The sequence below is a fragment of the Hesperophylax consimilis genome, chromosome 10 (genome assembly GCF_061612785.1).
Source record: "Hesperophylax consimilis isolate HC1 chromosome 10, BYU_Hcon_1.0, whole genome shotgun sequence".
NCBI classification, from domain to species: Eukaryota; Metazoa; Arthropoda; class Insecta; order Trichoptera; family Limnephilidae; genus Hesperophylax; species Hesperophylax consimilis.
This window is the reverse complement of record NC_142845.1, coordinates 13150900-13178446: the sequence shown is the minus strand read 5'-3', so window position 1 is coordinate 13178446 and position 27547 is coordinate 13150900. Positions and strand designations below refer to the sequence as shown.

General features: G+C 34.1%; 1 protein-coding gene across 2 annotated transcripts; it reads right to left on the bottom strand.

Moving 5' to 3' along the window:
• Positions 1-606: 606 nt before the first annotated feature.
• Positions 607-26355, bottom strand: LOC149420319 (cationic amino acid transporter 2). 2 transcript variants are annotated; one of them, XM_089636606.1, is made up of 13 exons: positions 25903-26355; positions 16245-16493; positions 14080-14208; positions 9196-9351; positions 9012-9116; positions 6879-7153; positions 5552-5649; positions 3979-4118; positions 3766-3868; positions 2822-2970; positions 1990-2156; positions 1654-1762; positions 607-1363 (listed from the first exon to the last, which is right to left on the bottom strand). In XM_089636606.1, exons 1-13 carry the CDS (start codon positions 26000-26002, stop codon positions 1230-1232), a joined length of 1914 nt encoding a protein of 637 aa, XP_089492732.1. In that variant the 5' UTR covers positions 26003-26355; the 3' UTR covers positions 607-1229. The 2 variants fall into 2 exon arrangements, with proteins under 2 accessions (XP_089492732.1, XP_089492733.1); XM_089636607.1 differs by lacking the exon at positions 25903-26355 and adding an exon at positions 17881-17962.
• Between the last annotated feature and the right edge of the window lie 1192 nt (positions 26356-27547).

Below are 27547 nucleotides of genomic sequence, written 5' to 3'. Positions count from 1 at the left end.
GAGTTTGTGTCGGCAATGTGTGCTATTTTACAAACCTGCTCAAATGCATGGCGATAGTCACCAAGATACTTGAATCATCGATATCGGATACTTGCGTATCCCCATGAAAGAAGGACCTAAGAGATGCGTTAATACTTCATCAAAGATTCAAACATTCTTCAAAGGATATTAAGAGTCAGTTTTTACTGAGAATAGAAAGAATTTTAGTCTTCAGTGATTAACCTTATCTTAAGATTTTTCATAGTTATTCAACATCAGTAAATACAGAAACTTATAAATGTATTCCATCAAACAAATCTTAAAACATTCAAGCTTTAATATTGTTATAATTTATAAGTCATAAATTAAATAATGCATAAAGAGTGAGTATGTAATATTTTCGATGTGTGAAAAGAGATAGTATTATAAGATATGTGAGAAGATACTTAGGTAGAGTTGTTTCACAGAAATTCAAATGTAACATTGTCATCAAACGAGGGGAATAAAAGCAAAACCGCCACAATCCACCAATGCAATATGTCCAGCATTTAAAAAAAAAACGATTTGCATATTTCCCTTAAACTTTTTGTTTTTTTTTTTTTTATTAAATTGCAAGCTTATGCATGTTTTTTTGACTCGCATTTTCAAATAATCATTTTTAGATTAGTTTCTGCTCTAAAAACAAATGTATTTTGAATAGTGGAGGTTTTGCAGTTCAACTCAGTTTAGTGGCGTTTTTGAACCTGCAACCTTGCAACCAGCACGGCAGCCGAATACTTATTGCATAGTACTTGTTACATATATGTATAAAAACAGTAACATGGTTGTTCGGTGTATGGGCTCCTTCATTAAAAGAACACTATCAAGTTATGTATGAGTTATTACCTTTAGGTACCTGTCATTTCAATTATAATATTGGTATCATTGATATTTGTCCCTGTGTAGTTGGTGGGGTAAACCATCTTTGCAGGGCATACACAAAGGCAAGATGGGCCTAGAGTTCATTTCTTGACGAGCCACAGGTGACCAAGGCCACCGTACTGGTACCAGCCACATACATAAAACAAAATGGCCATTGGCCATTTGATGACAGTTTTACATTTGAATTTCTGTGAAACAACCCAACCTTTTTGGACTGGCATTTTCTTACCAAAATGCAAATATAATAATATATGATAAGCAGTCTGTCTACCAGTCACTAACAATGTACCGTTTGTGTAATTTTAATTTATGAATGGTAGTTGTGATAATTAGCCAACAAGGGAGGTGGCTTCACTAATGCTTTGCATGCCGAAGGATGATCTGGATTCTAAGGGTTTCTGCTTCAGTTTTGCGTTTCGCTCCGCGCTGTGCCAAATGCCGTATCCAAAATAGATCAACAATCCTGAAAATAAATATTAATGTTTATAACCAAAAAAGTATTTTTTTACTACAGTTATTGATAGTTTCATTTTTTTTTAAATTGACATCCAACCACAAAATGATTGCCTTTTACAAAAAGATTAAAATAACTAATGAAGCACATATATAAGTTTAAGGAAAAGGGCAAAAATGGCATTCAAACAAAAAACAAAAATTAATGACGTTATGATATTTTACCACCAATTTCATCATAATATTTTTAACGTACTTAAACCATCCTGAGATTAAATGAATAAACATGAAGTTAATTACCTCCTACAATCCAAATAGCAAAGCGAATCCACGTCATAACATCTAGACTCAGCATCAGGTAAATATTGATGAGAATACTAACTCCAGGCAGCCATGGAACAAAGGGAACCTGCAAGCATATTTCTCAATTAGTTTTATGAAATTTAATAAGTATTTATTATAAATGCAAGTAAATTATAAGTGTAAGCATATAATTATAAGTGTAAGTAAATTATAAGTGTAAGCATATAATTATAAGTGTAAGTAAATTATAAGTGTAAGCATATAATTATAAGTGTAAGTAAATTATAAATGGGAGTAAGTTATAAGTGTGAGTCAATAACAAGTAAAACTCACAGCAAAGGAAAGTTTCTTGTCGGACACAGGCTGGCGAGAGATAATAAACAGAGTGCTGAAGACTAAAAATGCAGATAATGTTGTCAGGAATAGGGCAGGGACTTTCAGTTCTAGCAGATCTGGGCCATATTCCTTGACACAGCCAGCCAACGCAAAGCACCATAAACCTGTAAAACAAACAAATTATCTTTGAGTTTTATGCAAAATTATGAGGTTTTTATGCAAAGCACAAAGGATAACAAATTATTATAAGCAATAATTAGTAGCTTGAAACACAAATATAAATATTTAAAAATCTTACGGGAAAAAATAAATGTCGCCGACGGGAATTGAACCCGCACCCTTCTGATTGCCGGTAAGGTGTACTAAGCCACTGTGCGACGTCGGCTTATTTTTAACCACCAAATAATTCAATAAATAAATACTAGTATTTTGATCAACGATTATTGCTTATTGATTCTATTTTTTTTTGTTCAATTCCCGTAGGCAGTATTTATTTTTTCTCAGAAGTTTTTTCAATTTATATTTCTGTTTCAGGCTAATAATTATTGTTTATAATAATTTCTTATCTTTGATTAGATTACAAATGCTTTATTAATGTAAAAGAAAAGAGGTTAAAGAAAGGTAAAACTGAGTTCTGCAAGTTTCATGCTTCACCGCCAGCCTTGCTTATTTGACAACTTTTTACAGCGACTATCGCATTCAGTCCTCTGTTATTCGAGTTCCCTGCATTTATCCCTCTTTTAATATTTTCTTCAGCCTTTCTATCTCTCGTGAACATATTTTTACATTCTTGGTAAATATTTTCAATGATGAATATCTATATACTTACAATATACAGTAACCATCCACGTAACGAGATTAGAGCTCAGTTTGGTGGGGTATTGGTGTTTGTTGCGGTTGTAAAGTTGACCAAGCAAAATGGTAGGGGTCACACACACATCATCCTCTTCCTTCTTGTTGCTGGTAGATAAATTATATCTGAAATAAAATAATGCAAAGTGTTCAGGATGAGTCAAACCTGACAAAAATCTAGCACAATATACTTTAAAACTAACAAAATGAGCATGAAACTGATTGAAAAATTAGCAAATCGCACAATCAATGTGATAAACTGGCTGGCAAACGTGCCATTTTTCAAGAGATGCAGATCATCTATGGTAATTGCCCTACTCTATGATTAATCTGTAACAAATTATCTATCAAATAAAAAATAAATTTTTTGTTTTTAATGAGTTTTTATTATTCACAATGTACATTTGTTACGTATAAATTTTTTTATAAAATTAGCTAATTTTATAAAAAAATTTATACGTAACAAATGTACATTGTGAATAATAAAAACTCATTAAAAACAAAAAATGTCTAGAAATTGTTACATAGTGAATGCCAAAGAAATACAAAAAATTAAAAAATAAATGGCTGTAATCAAACTATTTGTTACTACATATTCTAGAGCTAAATGTACAAGGTGTTATTATTTAGTAAAATTGTGCAGTGAACATTTCTCGGCACATCTAGTAGTTAACTAGCATGGATATTTAGTTTAGATATTACAGCAGGTGTGTAGGAGTAATTAGTTGGTGACAAACTTAGCTACTTAATTCTACAGGAATGACAACGCGTCCGTAAGGTAAAAACATTTATTTAATGACAAATTTTTGTTGTTGTTGGGTGGGAATTTATAGTGAATAGCTGGGGAAACTACCTCACACTGTCGCTCCACATCAATAGAAAATAATCATGTGAATAAAGTGGCAAACATGAAATAATTACCTTAGAAGCAAAACACAAGAGGCCACCATAGAATAGGCAAGAAGAGTTCCGATAGACATCATGTTTACTAACTGGTCAAGTTGGAAGATGGCTGCCATAGTTCCTAAAAAAAACAATGCATAGTTTATATATCTTGTGCTTTTCTAATGCATAAAACATCTTATGCTTTTCTATGTAAAAAAGTGCGGTTATGTTTTGGCTAGACTATTTTACCTGTAAATAATCCTGCTACGAGAGTGCCTACCAGAGGAGTCTGGAATTTACTGTTAATATTTCCCATGAATTTGAACATCAGTCCGTCAGAAGCCATGGCGTAGATGATGCGGGGTAGAGGGAACATGGCTCCCAACAAACTGAAAATATGCATTATTATCAAACAATCTACATATTATTCAACTCTTACGATAACTTCAAAAGGGCAATTTGCCTATGCCTGCCTCATCCTAAGAATTTGTCACTGCGAAAACAGTTGAGGTACCTTTTTAAAGCAACTGAAACTATTCTAACAATCATTTTTTATTGATATAAGAAAAAAACATATTTAGAGTTTTAATGAAAATATTTTAATTTAAAATTAAACAATAACTTTGTAAACATCACATATAGGTAAATACTTAATGCCGACCGGGTTTCGCTACAACCGTAGCTTCATCAGGGCAGTATAATACTAAACCTAAACATCTAAAATATAAATTAACATGTGTTGATATCACGGTAAGTGGACAGTCTGAGCTACAGTGGAAGAGGTAGGGATAGGTGGGAGATTGAGAGGCGAGTGCTCTTTGTCAATAGGGAACAATCTGAGTATAGGGCTTTTATTTAGGTTTATTTGGTTGTTGATGACTTTGCTACTGACGTTTTTGGCTTTCCTTAACTCTAGCGCCTCTAAGTTATCCAACCTAAGACCTATTCCGTTTTTATGTAATAGACTGACGCCAGTATTTTTGTCAAACGTATGGTTGGTTGATATGAGATGATTTGCAAATTCGGAGAACCCATTACTGTTTAAGCATCTTAGGTGTTCTTTGACTCGTGTGTTGATATTACGCGCTGTTTTGCCTATGTAAAACGCGGGACAGTCACTACATTGCAGTGAGTAAATACCTGAATGATTTAACCGATGTTCTTTGTCCTTAACGTTCATCAAAAATTTACCTATACTATTGTTCGTGTAAAAAGCTGGTTTGATATCTGGTGGATTCATATGAAGAAAGAACCTGAAAATTGTAATATTTAATTATTCCTGGGTCCTGGGTTCGAGTCCGAGATGTGACCGTGTATTTCTTTTATTTTTCTGTTTCAAATATTCATTTAGGAATTGGTAATATTGTCTTCAATAATTAAATATTACAATTTGAGATTTTACTCACCAAGTTATTCCAAAAAAAAAAATATTCATCCTAGATTTGCAGATAAAGTCAATAGATGTCGCACATTAAAATTAAAGACATTTAGTTTGAGTTGAATCTTGCGATCATACATAAAGATAGCAGCCAATAAAATTGTGCGGTGAGAAAAATGAAGGTGATGTCGGTAGGTCTCATTCGAAGCATGATACAGTTAAATGTGACCGAAGGAGATAGGGTTTCATTAGCTCAGTTGGTAGAGCGGTGCCCCAGCAAGGCAAGGGTTCTGGGTTCGAGTCCTAGATGTGACCGTATCGTTTTCTGTTTCAAATATTCGTTTATGAATTGCTAATTTTGTCTTCAATAATTAAAGAAAATATTTTAGTTAGTTTTTTATGTCAAAATCTAAGGCAGCAAAGTTGAATGATGAAATGACCCACCTTGAACACAGACCACACATAGCTCCTACACTCACAATGTATTTGGCCACATTCCAACCCAGCATGCCGTACACATGGGGCAGAGGAGCATTTCCATCCTTAAACAAAACATTCAAATTATTAAGAAATATGTAATAAAAAATACATTTTAGTGATAATTTTTTATTCATAAAAATCAAATTTCGTCAAATTTATCAAATTTTAGGCATATTAGATCTATCAAAGAATTTATATATAAAAATGAAAAAATCAGTCATTTTAAATACATGTAGGATTACAAAAGATTTTTTTAATATTCATATTGAGGTATCAGTAGGATTTATAGTTCCACTTAGGAGTTCTACCGAGCCAAACCCTCTGATATAAAAATATCTGGAGTCGGTGAATTATTATCCCATTTGATCTCTGGTGATTTGACGTGTTGTTCTTGCATTATTTTGTATTTATTTTGCTTATATAATGCACTCGAATAATGTGGATTGACTAGATGATCATTTTTGGAAATGTGTGTGAAAGGGTTTAGTTTTTCTGTGGAGAAGATTTAACCCGGGCATAAAGTCGGAAAATAAATAAGTAAATATGATACTTTGCAAAGCTATATTATTGTTATTATATTTTCTTAGAGTGATAGTTTTTTATTTGTTCATATGAAACAGATACTTTGTGAAGTGACATTATAATTTAAAATAAAATGATAACTTAGTAAAACCACTTTTATATGCATTAGTTTTTTACTTTCATTCATTTTCAGTGGGTATTTATGTACATATTTACGCCCGTCAAATATTAAATACACAATACATTACACAAAGCGCAGTGAAAAACATAAAACTGTAATGGGTTAATTTAAGGTTGTAAAAATGAATAAAGAAAATAATAGTATCACTTCAAAGATAACATTTAAAATCATTTACATATCCACTATTGTACAGAAGTAAAAAGTAAGATAAGATTTTCATAATATAGAAAAGTGATTTTCATTGATTTCATAAATTCTAAGGTTCTAAATAAAATGAAATCATCGGTGTAAGTCCAATACCGCGGAAGAACCTTTTGTAAAAATGTTCAGGAGGGACAAAAAGCCATTTCGCGCTCTTGCTTGCTTATGTAGTGGGGAAGGATCATTCGCGCTATTGACTTTAACCGAGTACAAGCAATCTGTTGGTCAATTACTGTACCTACCTATTTTATTTTTGGCAAATCAGTTTCTACTTACGTGCTAAATATAAAATAAAGAATAATAATATAATTAATTGTTATATATGTATTTCTAAACACTAGAATAAATATATTTAATTTGAATTTATCAACAATCTTATATTCTCACCTGCAAATAATACGGAAGCATCAATGTTAGGACTGAAGAAACTCCAAAGTAGGCAAGGAAGATGATAAGCAGAGAGGCGACCACCGCAATTGGGATGGACTTCTGGGGATTCTTCGCCTCTTCGCCAGCGGTTGCCACGCAATCGAAACCGATGAAGCCGTAGAAACAAGCCGCGGCCCCCCGGATGATGCCGGCTACTCCATACGGGGCGAAACCTCCATCTCCAAATCCCTTGGGGACCTCCTCCTTTGTTAGGCGCCAGTTTTTGGTATCAGCTAAAGCAAAAGAACTAAGTTGAGTGAAAGCAAAGAAGGAGTTTAAATATCTAATGGAGCAGGGAATTTGCAGGCCGTCCAAGAGCAGCTGGGCGAGCCCACTACACATGGTTCGAAAACCCAATGGGGAATGGCGCCCTTGCGGCGACTATAGACGTCAGAATGCAATCACAATACCAGACAAATATCTGATTCCGCAGCTCCACGACTTCTCACATAAATTGAACCAGGCGAAGATTTTCTCAACAATTGACCTAGTGCGGGCCTACAATCAAATCCCCGTAGACGAGGGAGATATTCCGAAAACCACAATAATTACCCCATTTGGCCTTTACGAATTTACATCAATGCAGTTGGGACTATCTAATACAGCCCGAATTTTTGAAAGATTTATGCACGCTGTAACATGCTTTAGAAGCATGTTTCGTGTACATAGACGACATCCTGATCGTTTCAGAAAATGAGGAAGAGCACATGAAACATCTAGATGCCCTATTTCAACGCCTCACACAAAACGGTCTGATGATAAACCTCAACAAGTGCAAGTTTGGCCTACCCGCTGTTGATTTTCTAGGCCACACGATATCACAAGACGGCATTTTCCCCATCAAGGAGAAGGTAAAAACCATAGTAGATTTTCCTCTCCCCAAAACAGCCAAGGGATTGAGACGTTTCCTGGGAATGCTTAATTATTACAGAAGATTTTTGAAAAACTCTATCAACACTCAAATCAAGCTTTTCGACTTCACGTCTGACTACAAGAAGAACGATAAAAGAATCCTTTACTGGACCCCGGAATTGACAGTTGCGTTCGAAGAGTGCAATTACCAACTAGCCACCGCCACTCTACTCGCGCACCCGGACCCAAAAGCGGAGATCGCAATAATGGTAGATATGTCAGACTTGGCTATCGGCGCATCCCTTCAACAATCCAAAGGCGACACCTTTAGAATTTTTTTCCTGCAAATTTAGACCGGCTCAACGTAAATATAGCACGTTTGACCGAGGACTTACAGGAATTTACGAAGCTGTAAATTATTTCCGGAATGACATCGAAGGTCGAGTATTTACTATTTACACCGACAACAAACCTATCACATTTGCGTTCACGAAAAAACGCGCTTCAAGTTCACCTCGCCAGGAAGACCACTAGACTTTATTGCTCAATTTACCACTGATGTCAAACATATCTCCGGACACCTTAACTCAGTAGCAGATACGCTGTCTCATATAGAGGAGATAATCAGCCCTTCTGCCATCGATTATAGACATATGGGAAACCAGCAGAGTTCCGACGACGAATTGAATAAGGCTTTTGAGGACTCCTTCCTTGTCTTAAGAAAGATGATTAATTCCTGGTACAGAACAATTTCTATGGTGTGACATTTCCACAGGTCATGTATGTCCTTTCGTTACTCTAAGCACGAGAGAACATGTGATTTCTAGCATACATAATGTATGCCACCCAGGCATTTTGGGCACAATTGATGATGATGTTTGAGCTAAACGAAACCGGTTGGTCAATAAATTAATGAAAAAATTGTGGTTTTAAACAAAGTAATTGTTTTATTTTATTAAATATGTCAAACCACAAAGTGATTGCTTTCCACAATAAAATATAATATCTCAGAAACATCTTTTGTACTTTCTCTACCATTAGAGAGTAAGTAAAATCCACTGGTGATCATATTTTTTGGCCGCTTTCCAAAAGCGGGGACTGTTCAAATGTCAAAAAGCGAAGTGGCGTTGTTTGGCGATTTGATGACAATGCTGTATTTGAATATCGGTGAAACAACTGGCCCTTAATGGTGTACATATATTATGTATTTTGAGAATTCTTGGCAAAACAATGACTTACCCTTCAACGATCCAGAAATGATGACAAAGAGAACCACACACAAGTTGACAACGGTGAAGATATTGTTGAAACGGGAAGATTCCTTTGCTCCAAAAGCCAAAGCAACTGTAACAAAACCAAATTAGAATAAATACCATGTTCCATGTTGATCCACAATGTTAACAAGAGAAGGGCCAAGAGTTACCAGAGAACACCATGGTGATGGTGAAAGCGAAGAAGTCAGGATAAGGAGACAGGTAGGAGAGCTCTATGGGCATGGTGGCCTGCAGATGCGAAGACATGGTGTTGTTGAGCAGAGAGTCCAGATACTGGCTGAGACCTCGCACCACACTCGCCGAACCTGCAATTAATTACATAATCATATTACATGTCAATACTAAAAGCGATGTCGCCGGCATTACTGTATAAGTGAAATTAGTTATTACAAAAACATGGAAGTTTAAGAAGTTACCAGGAGTTAAGGAGTTAAAAATTGAAAGTTACACTGATTATTTGCCGCTGTTATCATTGTACTGTACTTCCCAAGAGTTATACAGAACTCATTGTTGCCTTTCGAGACTTACTATCAAATTGTCTTTTATGAAATAAGTAACCAAAAGAGCCAAATATACCCTCCACATGTGTGGATAAAAATAAAATTAATATCCTCCCGTCATGAAGAGATTTATTTTGAAGTTATGTAAATTCCAATTCTAATTTCAAACTTCAGTTTCATACCTTTCCCCCAAATAACAGAAGACTAATTTATTAAAAAACGTAGTACATAAACAATAAATAAGAAAAACATGGCACATACACAACAAATTATAAGCAATTCAACCATCATCATTACATTTGGCTTAAAAATTTATAACCCTCCCAGTTGGACGGTCTTTCTTTCACAAAGTAGTATGCAACCCATAGTATTATTTTTTATTGTAAAACAAATAAAATTAAAATTATGAAAAAGCATAGACATATGAATATTAGTAGACCTGCCCTAAGTGATTAAAAGCGTATTATCCCCACTCCCCATACCGGTTCCATTGGAGCCGGCTGTGCTCGCGTATGGCCTCAAGTGAAATTTGAAAACGTGACGTCATCATTCTTGTGCGAACTATGGTCGAGGCATCATCGGTTCATTTTACGAAATAACACGGCAAAATGTTGACTTGTACTATGAAAACTTGTAAAAATAGATGTGAAAAAGAGAATAAACCCAATTGTCGTATTAAATTCCATATATAAGCATTATTTTACTTTATTTTAAGCATATTCACATCGTATAATATGAATCAGTTGTTACTATCACATCGAGAAGCGTCTGGACGCGAAACACAAAGCTGGTTGGTTGCTGGGAAGTAAATTATGAACATTTATAAAAGTGTCTTAACTAAATACTTAAACGAAATATTCGACTCTGAAAATGGAACCGAATTTTTTTGCCGAATTTGGACTTCGCAAATTTGTTCATAACGTGGCGAGTAATTTGCGCTCCCATGTAAAAATGTCTATTCATTCAAAAGCAGATTTTACTTTTAAGAAGTAAATGGTGATATTATAATGCGAGATGCCTATTTACTGTCAGATTGATTTATTGACGAATCACAGTCAGCTTCACTCCCTTCGTTCTTCAACAGTTGATTTTACCCCTCGCCATTATCTTCTCGTCTATTAATTCCTATGTCTGTGTGAAAAAGAATTTAATTAATTAAGATTAAAAACTAAAACCTTTGATATGATTATATCATCACAAATGTCAAGCATCAATGTCTACTTAACCTGTCCGGTGGTGAGTTTCTGGAAAGAAAACGGTCCCGCTGGAGGGAGTTTTTTCAACAATCAAAATATAGAAAAAAATAAATGCCACCTCGTAGAGTATAAAAAAATAAAAATAAAATCCTTACAAACTAGCACGAAAAAACAAATACTAAGCTATTTAGAAGGAAAAAATAAAAACAATTTTGCAGAAATCGCCAACCATCGAAATCGGAGCAGATTTTTGTTTTTACTTAATAAAAATCAGATTCACTTACCACAATTTTAATGAAGCCAAGGGGGGAAGAACGACTTTTTATACACACTAACATATACGTATTATTATTTACACTTATACTATTGTATTTTCATTATAAAAATTAAACATAGGTATACAATGTATATGCAGTCAATAATTACGATAAAAATAACACTATTCTAATTATTATGTACACTATCTTAGGAATAAAATTGTCTTCACTAACTAATACTGCTTTTTCGTATGGTAGTCTTCGAAACATGGATATACGCAAAATGCAAGATTGCAGTCGGTGCACATATATTTCGTGTCACTTCTTTTTTGAGCTCGAACTGCTGTATGTCTACACACATGGCATTGTCGTTGAGTTCGCTTTCCTTGGGCTGCAGTTTCTGGTACAGGACGGAGAAAATGTTTTCCTAAAAGGCGAGTTGGTTGATCCACTACTCTCCTTCCTCCAGATGATGCCGGCCTTGGCGTGTGATATTTTTCGATCATTTGAGACACTAAGTTTTCCCGGAATTCGCTAAATGATAAAACCTTTTGCGTTTTCAAACGATGCAAAAAGAAAGCATTTAGTGTTCCAATGTCTATCAATCTGAAGAAAATTTTCTTATACCATTTTAGAGACTTCCTGGAACTACTTGCGAAGCCCAATATGCGGTCCACTTTGTCAACAGCTCCCATATTCTTGGTATAATCTAAAACTACCTCTGGTTTTATTTTATTTTCTCCCGTGGAGAAGTCAATTTTATCAGTAACAATCATTGCATCTGTATGTATGTTACTAAGCATAAGGACATCCCTTTTATCGTGCCATTTCAGCGCCATGAGATTGTTCGAATTCAAAGACTTCATTTCCCCTTTTTTCATTTTCTCCTTACCAAATTTGGGCATATCTTTTCGGTTTGCTCTAGCCGTTCCACATGCATTAGTTTTATGTTTATGCAAGAAATCGAACAGGGCTGGACTTGTATACCAATTATCTACAAACATTCTGTGACCTTTTTCCAAATAATCTGCAAGCATAGTGGTAACGACTGATCCTGATATACCAATGTCGGGATTCATTTGTATGTCTGATTCAGAGCCAGTGTACACAATTACATCCAAAACATATCCGGTGAGTGCATCACAGTGTACAAACAATTTAATCCCAAATCTATGTCGTTTTGAGGGAATATAAATTTTGAATGAAAGTCTTCCCTTCCACAACAAGAGACTCTCATCTATGCACAGATTTTGATATGGGTAAAAAGTTGATTTGAAAATGGTCTTCAATGGTTCCAGAAGATTTCTTATTTTATATAATTTATCGGTTGTCGCAGTATCGTTATCAGAAAAATGAAGAGCTCGGAGCAAAAGAAAAAATCTATCTTGCGGAAATAATACTTTGAAAAAAGGTGTTTCAATTATTGGATTATTTGTCCAGTATTTCTTCAGCGAGTTTTTTCCCACAAGTCCCATAAGCATAATCGTGACTAAAAATGTATATATTTCAGCCTCCGTGGTGTCTTTCCACTTCATCATTTTAGACTTCAGAGAAATGTCTAAAGAAATTTTTGCAGCGTATTTATTTGTTTCGCTGACAATTATTTTTACTATATCAAGTGTGAAGAATAACTCAAAAAAGTCTATTTCCAATGAATTTTCACTAACGGGAATATTTGCTCTTATACCTGAGTTAGTTGAATCGAATTCATGAATAATGGGCGTAAACTTACCCTGATCCCATTTACGATGATCAACTTTTCTCTTTTTGGATGTTGAACAACTAGGGAAAGTTTCATCCCCATCAGATTCGTCGGATGAGCTATCTGAATGTATTGGCAAATCATAAAGATCCTCGTAAACATCTTCATCTTCACTTTCGATTAAAATGTCAGCAATGTCTTGTTCATTCAAAGGGTTAACCATTTTTTTATAAAAGTAAAATATATAAATTGAACTAGTTATCAATACGAATCACAAAGTCAAATCACAGTAAAACACTGTCCAAATTATGAATAACCTAAAATAATAAAATGTCAATGATAATAACACTTTGTAGTCGGGCGTTTCAAACAATAGACTCTAGCCTATAGCGGATGTTTTTCGCGATTAGCACAAAAATATATCCTCATCCCTTTCGTTAGTATCTGAAGAAATTTTTGAAGGGTAAAAGAAAATATCAATTAAATAAATTCCACTAAAAACACGTCTGTTTTGTAACTCTGTATATCATAACTAAAGCACGTGTATATTAGCGCCACTCTATCTTCACAAGTAACGAGTACCGGGAATACATCCAATTGCTAAACAATTTTTGTGTTATCTCTCATTCAGGAAATGATTATTGTCATAACATCCTCGGGATTATCTCATAAAAGTAAAGGTCCAATGAATTTATAAGACGCCATAAAAATATAATAGGTACTCATATTCCCAGTTCAACTAACAAACAATCTTTGAAATTTAACACGATAAAATTGCCTAATTATTACGCGCAATCTCTCATTGAGCTGCGCAAAAGTATGTGTGTACATAAAAGAAACAACGGCTTATCTTTTTTTTGTTACATGTGTGTGTAGAAACTCAGTGTCAAAAACTGTATTCAAACTGAAAACAAACACTGTCGGTACAATATATGTAATAAATATTCACATCCAAACATGTGAGGTAATTTTTAATGCAAGATGATTAGGTTATTCAGTGTAAAAACAAACAAAAACCACAAATTTCACTTCACAAAAGATGTCGCTCGCAATAAAAATGTTGTTTACCACCAACTGCCAGACGGTGACGTCACGGAATATTTTAATTGTGAATAACTCCGTTGGTAATGTACCTAAATCGATAAAAACTTTTGCAAGTTATGACAAATTGTCCCTAGATAGCAGTAACTATCGGTTTTCCGGAAGAAATTCAATAGTTAATTAATTTTAGGCGCAACCGTACGGGTACGGTCATACTCCTTACGAGGATTTTTTTTCTCACCGTACCTGTACGGTCATACCACCGGACAGGTTAATGTAATTTGAATAACAGCAATGTTTGAAAGCATATCAGTGTTTATATTATCAGAACACTTACCGATGACATACTCCAATATGAGATTCCAGCCGATAATAAATGCAATGAACTCCCCCACACAGACATAACTATAGATGTAAGCCGAGCCCGCCTTGGGAACTCGAGCCCCAAACTCCGCATAGCAGAGTCCTGGAACAAACATCAAACAATGTTATTGTGTATTTACAAAACATAAATAAACAATAAAATGGAGAACACGGGTATAAACAGTGAGGCATAACAAAAACTTTGCGTCATCTCACACATACTACCATATTGTTATACCATCATTATCTTTAAACTGTTTTTTTTTATAATTTTTTATTTTTTTTTATTTTTTTTTTATTTTTTTTTTTTAATTATATTTTTACACGATTTTTACACAAAAAAGTCCCGATAAACTGCTTTTTAGCAGTTTGTCTAACGGGTTCTTTACATTATAAATCTTATTATAGTGAGTTTACAGTTACATTTTTACAATTGTATTAAGGCGATGCCATACGTAGTAATGCAAAATCATGTGTTTTTGGTTTGAAAATTTGGTCGCCTAGAAATGTTTCAGATGCTTTAATTAAATACTGCGAGTAAAATACATCTTGGCCTTTGAAATAATCGAGTATTTTTTAGATAAGTCTTTTTATAAGCCCAGAAAAAAATAATGTAAAGGCCTATGAAAACTGCTTTAAAGTTCAAAATCTCCGACTTACGAACCCATTTTCGGTTATGATTTTATTGTATAATGTGACAAATTAAGTTATTTATAAACTGATCGAAAAAAAATTAAAGATTTATGCCTGAACATCCACAAAATAAAATAAAAGGCACTTTTTGGCCATTCTTGCATAAATCAAAACAGTAGTGCATCGCCTTAAGCAAAAAATAAAAAATTTTACAGAAATATGGCAAAAGAAAATTATGAAAAACATAAATAACAATTTTAAAAGTCTTTAGAATAATATATCATTGTAAGCTAATACAAATTAATTCTTTCAGTAAGTTCACCAACTGTTTGTTTTGGGCACAGTTTTTAATTTCAGCAGGTAACATATTAAAACAACTGGGAATCATATAGTTTAACATTATTTGTATGCTTAGGTACAATAAGTCCTTCATTAAAGTTAAAACGAATATTATGATTGTGTTCTAGCATGTTTATATATAAGGGGTTATTTATGTGCTGAAATATAATATTGTAGCACAGAATTGCTCTCACTGAAAGAATTTTGAGACTGATAGAAGTATGGAATATTATGCCTTTCTTCGTAAAAATTTTTTTCAGCTAATAATTTAACCAATGAATTAATTAGTTAATTTTACATTTAACCCTCTCGAACTTGATATACTCATATGAGGCCCAAAAATTAGTCATTAGAAATAGACATTCAAAATACAGTTTAAATAAGGATGTAAAATATATCTCTAGAATCGCTGTTGCTGCTAATTGCTCACAAAAGTGAAACATTCCAATGACAGCGTATTTTGATAATGGGTTTCAATCAAGCATCAACGTGACTTGACGTTTCCCGGGGAAACCCAGTAAAATGAATTTAGGATCTTGTAAATGAGCAAGTTTTTAGGGCAATTTCTTGGCAGCAATGTATTGCCATGACCAGCGAATATGGACGCGATTAGCGTGGCGTGGAACATGCTGAGGTTGCCCACCAGCACATACACGACAAGCGTTCTGTCCACACCCAGCGCACGTCATGTCCACCGTGGGGAGGCAACGCGCCAACCAGCTGTCCGTCAGCATCGTGATAGATAGATAGATAGACAAACCAGCAAATATGGACGCGACGGCCGCAATCAGGAAGGAAATGATGACGGCGGGGCCGGCTTGGAACTTGCTAACGTTGCCCGCCAGCACATACACGCCCACTCCCAGTGTGCTGCCAACACCCAGCGCCGTCAGGTCCACCGTGGGGAGGCAACGCTCCAACCAGCTGTCCGTCAGCATCGTGATAGATAGATAGATAGACAAACCAGCAAATATGGACGCGATGGCCGCAATCAGGAAGGAAATGATGACGGCGGGGCCGGCGTGGAACTTGCTAACGTTGCCCGCCAGCACATACACGCCCACTCCCAGTGTGCTGCCAACACCCAGCGCCGTCAGGTCCACGTGGGGAGGCAACGCTCCAACCAGCTGTCCGTCAGCATCGTGATAGATAGATAGATAGACAAACCAGCAAATATGGACGCGATGGCCGCAATCAGGAAGGAAATGATGACAGCGGGGCCGGCGTGGAACTTGCTAACGTTGCCCGCCAGCACATACACGCCCACGCCCAGTGTGCTGCCAACACCCAGCGCCGTCAGGTCCACCGTGGTGAGACAGCGCGCCAGCCGGCTGTCCGCCAGCACCGTAGCTGAGATATCCTTCTTGCGCGAGAATGTGCGCCATGTTATTTTTGCTAAGTTCCCGAAACTGCCCACTGAAAAAGAATATTTCATTTATTGTGGAACGTAAAAACACAAAACTGCTTTTTTTTCAAAATATAAGCATTTTATGTAGGGAAGGTACATAGAAAGAGGTAGGAGGTTTGTGTGGAAGAGGATTTGTGGAGGCCAAATCCCATCTGCACATGTACATATTGATGATGATGATGAATATAAAGTACCCCACATTCCAACTGCCTAGAGCCAGTTTAAAGAATGTTTTAAGCTCTGTAGCTCATGATGACAAATGAGTAACTCGTGAGGAGGGAAAGAAGAAGAGGATGAATCTGACTATTCACCTAACCTAGCTAAAGCCATTTCACCAGTCTCTCACCAAGAAATTATCTTGCACTAAATATTCTACTAATGTTTTTTAAAAACAATAGTATAATATAAATTGAATGCATTTTTAAACTGAGACCTCTCCCTTCTGCAATAGAGCTTGTCAAACATCGAATTCGATAATGTATGTTAAAATCACAATAAACGCATCTGCAAGTACTGTAAGCAGGGTTGAAGGGAACAATAGTGTGTGAAAGGGGACATCGCAGCCGAGGTGGACCCTTTTCGACGTTGCGCCAACACTACATATTTGAGGTTTATTTTTATATCTATGGTTAAGTGGCAGTTGTCCGCTGATATTCGGTAAAGGTGCTTGATAGTTTTTTGTAGATTATCTTTAGAATTATCTATTCACAAATTCAAAAAAATTGTATGAAGATTACTATATTCTGTCTACTGAGTGCACAGCACTGGAGCAAGAGATTCTTTTTGGCACCGTAAAGGAAGTGTTAAATAAAAATATGCTACAGTGATAGATTTCACCAAACCGTACAAATGTCCCAACTGCTCCCAACCATCTGAAGCCAGCGAGACAATGGCATCCCTAATTGGAGTATGATGTGAGGCTGAAGGTAGTGGGGGAGGGGAAGGAGATGGGGAAGAGGAAGGTGGGGAAGTACCTGGCCATCAGTTTTTTAAACATCACCTAAAAGAAACTTTTAACTAACAATAAATTGAGGAAATGGATGCAATAACAAACTTACTATGAAAATTGTAGTTTTGTTTTTTGAAATGCCTAGTATTAATTTGTAACTAGTGTTCAAACTTTTGCATGTTGCTCTATTTGTGTAAAACCTACAGAAGTAATATTAATACAGCAGATAAAGAAGGGATTGGAGATACCAAAAAAGCGATGGGAACAAAACAGTTTGCTGAAGTTGTTATTGAATCCAGCTCCTCAATTATTCAGTTAACTAATTATAATAACAAAAAAAAACAGTTTTTGAAAATGTTAGCTTTGTGAACGTTGTGTCAATCTAAATATTACCCATTAAATACAATGTGTTATTCTTGAGAAGAATATATAAAAAGAGAACTCACATTTTAAAGACTGCATGTTGAACAAGTTTTATTATTGTGTGGGTATACAGTAACAGCACACTTACACAGTGGCTTCTCACAAATGAATCAAGTCGCGGACTGATGTGGAGATTTAATTAAATGAGCAAACTCGAATATGAAGGGGGGGGGGGGGGTTAACATTTGACTCTGGAAGAAATTATGATTTTACTCTTTTCCTCATAATTTATTTTACCTTATGGTCATCATCCAAAATTGTGACCAATAAAAATTTCCACAATAATTAATGCATTTTAATTTCTGTAGATAAGTTTGATGCAATCAAATTATGTAAAATTGCATCAGCCAATAAATACATTTTTATTATTTGGATTTTCCTTTGTGGTTTTATGATTAGATTATTATTAATTTGATAACATTATTTTTAGCAGGCGCTGCTGGGGGTTATCCTTAAGAGATAGACATATACCATCGTCGATTTTTCTGTAGACCTTTTTAAGATATACAATTCAGTAGTATTTTATTTTGATATATCTCATAAGGTTTAGCCAGCGTTAGCAATGTAAGCACCTGAAAATATTTTTTTTATGACTTTATTACAAAACATTGTCTTTTCTCTACTTTGTATAAATATAATATGCATGTATTATATGTGTAAACCTTCCGGAAGAAATTCTCTAAATGACAGTGAAAACCCTATAAAAATCCGTTGCATAATTATTTATTTATTTAACGCCCAGAGGGCTTTTAAATGTAGGTGTTACAATTTTGATGACAGACAATTTTGAAACATGAGAAAGAAATAATAAAAATAAAATTACATTAAAAAATAATATACGCAAGAAACAAAAATAAAAAGAACAAGAACATAAATTAAAAAATACAGCGATTTGACTGGTTTACAAAAATACAACTTCCATTTAGGAATAGTATTGAAATAAATCTTTTACGTGATCCACAAAATTCGCAAAGTTAATATTAAATATATCGACATCACCAAGTATTGGTTTCCCATACTGTGAAACCATTGTATTGGGGAGTTCGCAATGTAATTGCGCTTATGTGTGTTGCAGTGGAATAGTGTATTTTGTCGTGTTGTTATTGTAGGTATTCGTAAGTTTACGAGTTGCAGAAGTTCGCAACAGTCGAATTTAGAATTTTGAATAAAAAAGTTAAGTGGTTTATTTTACGACTATCTTCCAATGTGTGTATTTTTAGAGTATTTGATAAAAAAATGATATTTGTTTACATTATTATTTTCCTTGTGAATTCACATTGTTTTATACACTTTTATGATTTTTATTTTACGAATAACCTCTCGAAATTTGAAAAACTTATACTACCATCATTCATAAGCTTGTGCAATGATAATGCTTAGGTAGCAGAGGAATTGAACCCATAAAACTTGGATGGGACTTTTTTAACAATTGTAAAAAATATTCAAATTCAATTAACGTTTACAATTAGAAAGAAAAAAGGATACTTTTCAAGGACATCATATGCACCAATACACAAAAATATATGTTGTCCGCATCAACTCTAATTGCGCGACCTACACCAATATAATTACAGGGTCTGACTTTATAAAAGACTACAATATAAATTTAATATCATTTGTTCAGTGCTGTAGCTATGGGTCATAACTCATTTTATTAAGGGCGGGAGCCACCGTACCAGCTCAATATTTTCGTATTGAAAGAGTCCACTCAATTGAATGGGAGCCGTGAGCTCAGAGTGTATAAGCAACGAGAATACTGCGCTCGCCCGGTACAGGTCCCAGGGTAAGTATATGAATGATCGTATGAATCTTGATACTGGTACGCCGCCTCGTTCCATAAGAAAAATAGGATGCTAGGTAGTTGGTGGGTGTAGTACCATATGTCCATGTCCAGATGTCTGACTGTAGGACGCCGTTTACGTCTGTGAGTTTGTAATAACAATTAATATTTGGATTATTTTGCTGGCACTATTTTTCTAAAATATCTCCTGATAAAAAAGAGTAACCGTTCGATTGAGCCGCGGTACAGTTTACAGGGGTTCATACGAATACGACTCAATGAAAAGACCTAGCTCAATTGTGGAACTCATTCATGAATGACTCATCGCTACAATGCAGGCATTTGTTTGTTTCTTATCAACAATATAAGTATTGAATTGCCGAAATTTCCAATAAATACGTATGTAGGTACGCCGAGGGCCGGTCCTAAGCAGGCGCAATTGAAGCAGTCTACTCCGGGCGCAGACTTGCCAAGGCACCAAGAAGCCAAGGAGCCAAGGCACTGATGATAACACAGCGCCGATTGATTCAGGGCTGACCCTGGTTACTTCCCCACCGTCCTCTCCCCCATCTCCTCATACGCTTCAGTTTCACAACATACTCCAATTGTGGATGCCAGTCTCGCTAGCTCCTGTTAGCAGGGAGCAGTTGGGACTCTTGTGCGGTATTAACATTAAAATAGAAGAGGAATGCTATTAGGCTAGGTTAGGTTAAAGAGGAGCATAACGCCATTGTGAGCATGTCGATACAGTCATAAAAAACTGTACAACAGTCATGTACCAAAAAATATACAGAATAGAATAGATAATTGGTCTCTGATAATATTATCTAATAACTCTGTGTAAATTAGCAAAATCTGACATGTTGACATTATGATGATAAGACAATCATTATAATATATGTTTTTTATAATAATAATGTTAATAGATTAGACAAAATCACTAACGTTATCTTAGTCTTCGTTAGATGCTGGCACAGACGTAGTGTCTAGTATGTGTATTGTTTGACCGAAAGAACTATGTACATATTTAAAAGCAGTTAATTAAAAACAATTGGTTTGGGTTCAATTGAGTGAAGAGTTGGGCCACTGGTTCCATTGTGCAGATACGGTTTCATTTATTAGGGAGTGATTGATGTTTGACATTGTGAAACGTTATTTTACAGTACTTAATATCAAACTTAGTGTGTTAGCCATTTCAAATGTTCGAGTGGTGGTGTGTGTTAAATAATTTGAGCATTCATTTTCATATTGAAATGTATTTTTCTTCAGCAAATGAATATGATACAAGTAGTGTTAGCATTGATTCAAAAACCTATAATTTTTTAATTGTATTACTATATTAATTACAAATACAGATTAAAATTGGGAAAGTTGTTTGTTTCAATTAATGTTTTACGATGACGGAAAACTTTTAATGCTACAATAATACAGTTTGCTTTGCAATTTATGGTGGTAAAATTGATGAACATATTATTTTGAAGACATCTGTGTTGTCAATTAGAAAGCTTTTTATTGAGGATTATTCGACAGATGTGAATCACCCTTCTCCTCTGAGGTGACATTAGATACATGAAATAATACGATTGTATTAAGTTATCTACGGTCTGGAGATGTTTGTGCTGTTTTTAATAAATTTTCTGTGTCTTCTAATGTATATATCATTTTAAGGTAAGTAAATTGGTTTCTTAAATTTAATTTCCTTTTAGTTCAGCAATATGAATATATTTTGCTAAAGTTGTCACTTTAATTTTTCAATTTTTTTTAGAAGCTGTCATGTTAGTTTGCGGTTAGATTACATCAGATGTAATTTTACCCAAAACAATTTTATTTCTGTCGGAACTGTAACGAAAAGTATAGGAAAGTGCTGGGTTACATTTAATCAATTCTTGTTTTTAGGTACGGTTGGATAACGGTGAAGTAAATTATTGAAATGAATAACTCAACAATTTTAATGTGTGGTAATAAATTTTGTATTATTTTATTCTCTTTTGATGTTACATTAATAATTTTTTATGAAAAATGAAAATAAATCTATGGAAAAGTGTGTTTTTATTTATATAAACATAAATAATATAACATTTGTACTTTTGTTCTCGATAGAAAGGGTTTTAAAGATGACCGAAATAATAATTTAACGTTATTACTTCCATCTATACCATATCTAATGAGAAATAAAGTTTCAAAAAAGTGATGCAAAGCCCATCATAGGACTTACGTAGCATCATCTTTCAAAAAACTAATTTGTAAAAATGCTAAATATACTTATAAAAAACATTCCACAAAAAATGTTTGCATAATAATATATTGCAAAATATAATACAGTTATCAAACTTTAGCAATGTTCTGTAAAATACCCAATCTGGCGTAATGAAGTTTGCTAATTACAAACACGCTTATTTTTTACTAACATCAACAAAGTTACTACATCTGATAACTACTTTCATAGTACCTTAAGTACTTATCTTGTACGCTTTTTATTATATATAATTAATGAACTCCTTTGTACAAAAGAAATTTCTGTGATAACTTGCATCGTATCTGCTTATATTGTTCACATTCAGCTTATTATGTTATGTAATCTGATAGTATTATTGTCCTAGCGTCTGGACGATGTAGGCCCTCTGATTGGTCAAATTAAAATTGTCTGTTTCGGGTAAATTCACTTGAAAATTAAGACATGATTTCATACTAAAATAGGATCGCCTCATAATAATACGAGATTTCTTCAAAAGCATCGTTTCTGCTCATATAATTTTTGGATAATATCGAAGAAAATATGTTTTAGAAAGTTCATAATCCATTGGATTAATTACATTACAGTGAAAATTATCCACAGTTACGTGATTATGTTTGACGTTTATAAAAAAATCACGCGTTCTTTCAATATGACCGATACGCACGACTATAGATGGCCGACAGATCGCACCTCTGGCGGTATAAAAACGAACCAAATACCTGGCGCGAATATTTAAATATGCGGCTCACAATACTTGACTACTTGACCATTAACAAGCGTTTAATAATAAGATTTCTTCTTGAAGCTTATCACTTTGTAATGGCATTTTTCATTATTATTTATATATTTTTTTTGCTTATTAATTATATCTGATTTTATATTGACAAGTTTTATAATTTCTAAATTTTAAAAATTATTTATTTGCGATGCTTTATATCCTGAGTGAAGTATTTAAAGACCTGAATTTTTATCGAAAGTGTGATCATTATTCAAAAGATGATTTGCAAACTCAGATTCACTATTTCCATTTAGAGCGCTGAGATGTTGTTTAGTTCTGACTTCAAAGTTTCTATTGGTTTTATCTTTGTAAAAGAAATTACAATGATCCCAATTGAGTTTTTAAACTCCTGATTTTTGGTATCTTTATTATTAAGAATATGTTTCTTCATTGTTATTAGTGTAAAACGCCAGTTGAATAGTACCAGGATTGTTTTTATATATAATTTTAGAAGTATCGTTATCCACAAACAGAATTCTACGCCATTGTTTATTTCTATCTTTAGAAATACCGTTAAAGAGAATATATTTATTTTTTTTATTTAGTATTTCAACTATCAATTTATTAGAATAACCGTTATTAAATGCTATTTTTCTTATGAATATATTGTTTTATGGTTATATGCTATTTGTTTTTTTCAGGTCTTAAAATACTTTTAGAAATTAGGAAACATGTTAGTATAAAAGCAGATATAATTAACAAGAATTTTTTTATAAACTCTCTTTTAAATATTTTCCCACTTAACTGGTCTTTCCCGTCTAACGATATTGTAATTCTTATAAACCCAGCCTACTCTTACCCCTCCCCCCTCCTTCCACTTCTTATTTCCAATTGCAATCTATATTTAATTTTTGACTTCGGTTTATACACAATAAAATGTAAACATTATATTTATTTATTTATTGGACAATTTGCATAGCGCCGCTTTTGTGAGATATCACCTCAGGGGCGCTATGTTGTAATAATCTACCTTTATATATAGATTTTTAATCTCCTGATGAAGGTGTATATATAATCTAACTTTAAACTTTATTAAATACAGTAACAGTTGTAGGTAAATAATTACCACCAGTTGGATACCAGTTAAATAATTAACGCCTTTTAATTAAACCGACTGCTAATCTCATCGCACAATTACCCTCCTTTTATTCATAAACACGGGTACAATTAATCACTATGTAATAATCTATTATTTCAGTCAACTTTGTTATAACTATCTTTAATTTTTGTGACAAACTATACGATATTGATTCAACTTATAGACACTGACGGTTGTAACACATATTTAAGCACTGCAAGTCTCCTATGAGCAAATTATATTAGGTATGATAACAGTTAATATCAGTTGTAGACATGTAGTCAATAATAGTGTTTCATTTGAAATAATCCATCACAAATACGTAAAATTTAATTTAATCAAACAACTGTCATTCTTATTATGCGTAAATTTAGCATGCTATTATTCATTAACTCCTTCCTGTTCCGTGTTTTAACAATATATACTCACCCTCTCTCTGTGAATGACCTAATATCTACTTATCAAATGTAACTGTTGTTAATATCACTTAAAATGGGCGAAGTCTAACCAAATGCCGCCCGCAGGGCCTAGCAGAAAAAAACCCACGGAGCGGGTTTTTAACTGCTAGTATACACTTATTATTGTAATCCTGAACAACTTACCTTTAACAATGCATACATGTAAAAGCCTTAATGACATGAATAAATAAATAATACGCAGACATTTTCCCTCCACATAGAAGACACAACATCCAATTAGATTATTTTCGTTGATTTTTATGAACTAGTTTATTTTAAACCATAAAGGTTTAAAATAAAATAATATTTTACCTACAATAAATAATTGTGTATAGCTAAAACAGGGCATATGTTGCCCCACTTTTACGTCATAGTATTTGTACTTAAATTATAAAATTCTTTTGGGAGATTGAGTAATATTATTAAAATTGACACAATAATGTAATGTTTAATAGGTTTTGTTTTTGCAGTGAATGCAAGGGCTGTGACCATCGACCAACTAAGTACTAGTTGGTCTGAAAAATGACAACCAAACAAACCATTGGTTCACTTGCACATTTATTATTTTTAAGAAAGACAAACATTTCCGGGTTACGAATTAGCTGACAATATTTGAAAATCTTCTACTGTCGTCACAGTAAGTGGAAAGTGTTGCTTGTGTCGTCATGGAGGACTTAAAGTCCTGTACCGATGGAAACTAGACGAGATGCCAACTCAGCCAATGACCGGTCGCATTGACTGACCGGACCATTATATCACATTACGTTTTACCTTTTGTTGGTTAAGTGGATATAATTAATCTCCCACCCGTGCTAAAGGGAATTAATTTTTTTTCAATCACAAAAATAATGCAGTTCCAAATATTTTAAAGGGTACCTATCATGGACTTTCTTTTTGCAAATGTAATCAGCAATTCTAAAAAAAATATATATTTATATTCCTCACTGCAAGACCAGGGCAGCGTATTCAAAAACTAACAAATGAAAAGTATTACTTTTGCCTCAAGAAAGATGGCCACGAGCGGAACACCCATTCACAATTGATGTTTGTTTCATGAGAACGGGTTGTTTCTTCGACTCGTTTTTGCATAAGTAGGCTCGCATGGGGAAGGAGCCATCTGCAACTGTTTTTTCTTCTTCGTATATTCCGGGCCTCTTCAAGACCAGTACTAACAAAACCTTTCCCTCAGCCCCTACCTAAACCGGCCCCAAGATGCTTCTCAACCGGGTGGCAATATAATTTCCTTATCTTTATACTGTACAGACAGGGGAGCTCTTATGAGGTGTAACATTAAAAAAAATTATGTCTGATATCATACGTCATTTAATACTGTATGCTTTTGTTGTCTGCAACACGGGGTTTATTGCTTCCATTTTTCCTTTTACATAATATTTGTACAATATGCAATAACCACCTCATTGCCTTTGGTGGACAATATCTATTCCGAGGCGGGTAAACTGATGCAATAAATCTGTTCACTCTGGCATTTATAGAATCTATTGATAGAATCATTTTACCTGGCTCTGATGTAACAGTCAAGAAAAAGAAAAATTAATCATTACCTTTTTTAATTTTTTTCCTGTACTACTAGCATTTCCCTCTCTAATGTATTGGTGCAGAACCTACTCTGGAGAATGTAATAAACAAACCAATCTCTGAGCAGATTACAGCTGTAATTTACTTGTAATATTATAAAAAATGATGTAGGTACATACCATTTCTTAGTGTGTCTCGAATGTTGAAATTGTCACCAGATTCTTCTGAATTTGCACTGTAACTGCTAATAAACTTAACAGCCTCTCCAACAGAACCCATATTTAGGCTTTTAATTTACCACAGTTCAATTTTATACCTATTAATACACCTTCGAGTGGACTCGGTGGAGTATAGATTTCACTTTTTGCAACTTAGTAAATTTATTTTTCGAATACCACTTCAAATTATTTATAATACAACGTGTCAAATAATAACCACATTGTCTTCGTAAATATTGTACAAAGGTTATAATGTTCAGGAAATTGACTGAAAATTGTTTTAAATAACTATAATGATTAATTTGGGGGACATGCCAGTCAAAGGTGTTTAAAGCATTACAATATAAACTAGTGAACTAAACGCATGCGGTGCATACCGGTGTCAAGTTGCGCGCCGCAAGGCAAATTAATACTGTCAACTGTCAGCTGTCAGACTGATGCAACTTTAGAGTTAAATAAGGCAGACACCTAGAAAGGCCAAACCCAAAATGAAAATATTTATCTACGCTTTTTGTGACACTTTTTTTCTTCCCCTCTTACCACTAAATGTTTTTTTTTGTTTTAATATGCTGTTATTAGCTTAAAACCACATATTTACGTGACTTGTGGTGATCATTACACATTACATAGCCGAAGTTGGCTACTAACGTTTTGAATGTATCTCGGATTTTTTGTAGTAAAAGGAGAGAAATTGTAGACACCTTTTTTAAATTCTGACATGTATTTAAGCGAAGTCTGGGTAGGTACTATATTTTATGGAGATAAATTTAATGCCAATGCAATATAGTATTTTTATGTTTTTAGTAGAGTAGAGTCCCACTGGTCTCGACGGTGATATTACAGTACGTTTATTTATGCAGTACTCATGTGCAGTACCCCCAAGTATCCCCCAGTCAGAAAATGCAGAGAATATTGCCAGGCAGAAAGAAATGTTGAAGTTGAAGGTTGCGAAGGTGTTGAACAAACTAACCAGAGGTTGAGGGTAAGTCTTATTTTATTATAGTACACCTACTGAAATGAACATTTTTATATTGATTATGATCATCCCAGTGAGAGCTCCATTATAACCCCTCTGACAATAATATGCATCATTGATGAGAAAGGGGAATAAATCACAATAGTGCTATCTACAGAATGCCTTTACCGACCCTCAGTCCCAAATTGATTCACTCAGCCTTTTTTATGTGTAATATGTTACCTATTTTACTTTTATTAAAATATATAAATTGTTAACTTTCTACAGCGCCTTTCACTGTTACAATCACCTCAAAGTAGTTTTACACTAAACTTAATTTTAAAGTTTAAACTTAAAACTAATTTCTGACCTCAAGTGATCACCTTTGGCTACAGTATAATTAATAACATTTCCCTGATTGTTTGCTTATATTGGATATATAATATGCCCTGCAATTGCAGTGTTGAAGAATTGTGCCGACGCACATCACGAAACACTGCAATAAGGAAGTTGAGTCCATTTTTTTTATTTTTTTTTTATCGTTCGTTTTAATGTTCGCATTCAAACTTAAATACTGGTATATTTTTTTTTTTTTTTTAAGTTTGTTTTCATAATTAAATTAATTCTCAAAGTTTAAATTTTATTAAGCCC

What these genes read in the sequence shown, in the direction of transcription:
- LOC149420319 (XM_089636606.1), bottom strand. Translation starts at nt 26,002, where the DNA reads ATGGGTTCTGTTGGAGAGGCTGTTAAGTTTATTAGCAGTTACAGTGCA. An exon ending in CGTAGCAGGATTATTTACAG is followed by an intron (nt 3,869 to 3,978) that starts GTAAAATAGTCT and finishes TGTTTTTTTTAG; the next exon opens with GAACTATGGCAGCCATCTTC. An exon ending in GTGGATGGTTACTGTATATT is followed by an intron (nt 2,157 to 2,821) that starts GTAAGTATATAG and finishes TTTGTTTTACAG; the next exon opens with GTTTATGGTGCTTTGCGTTG.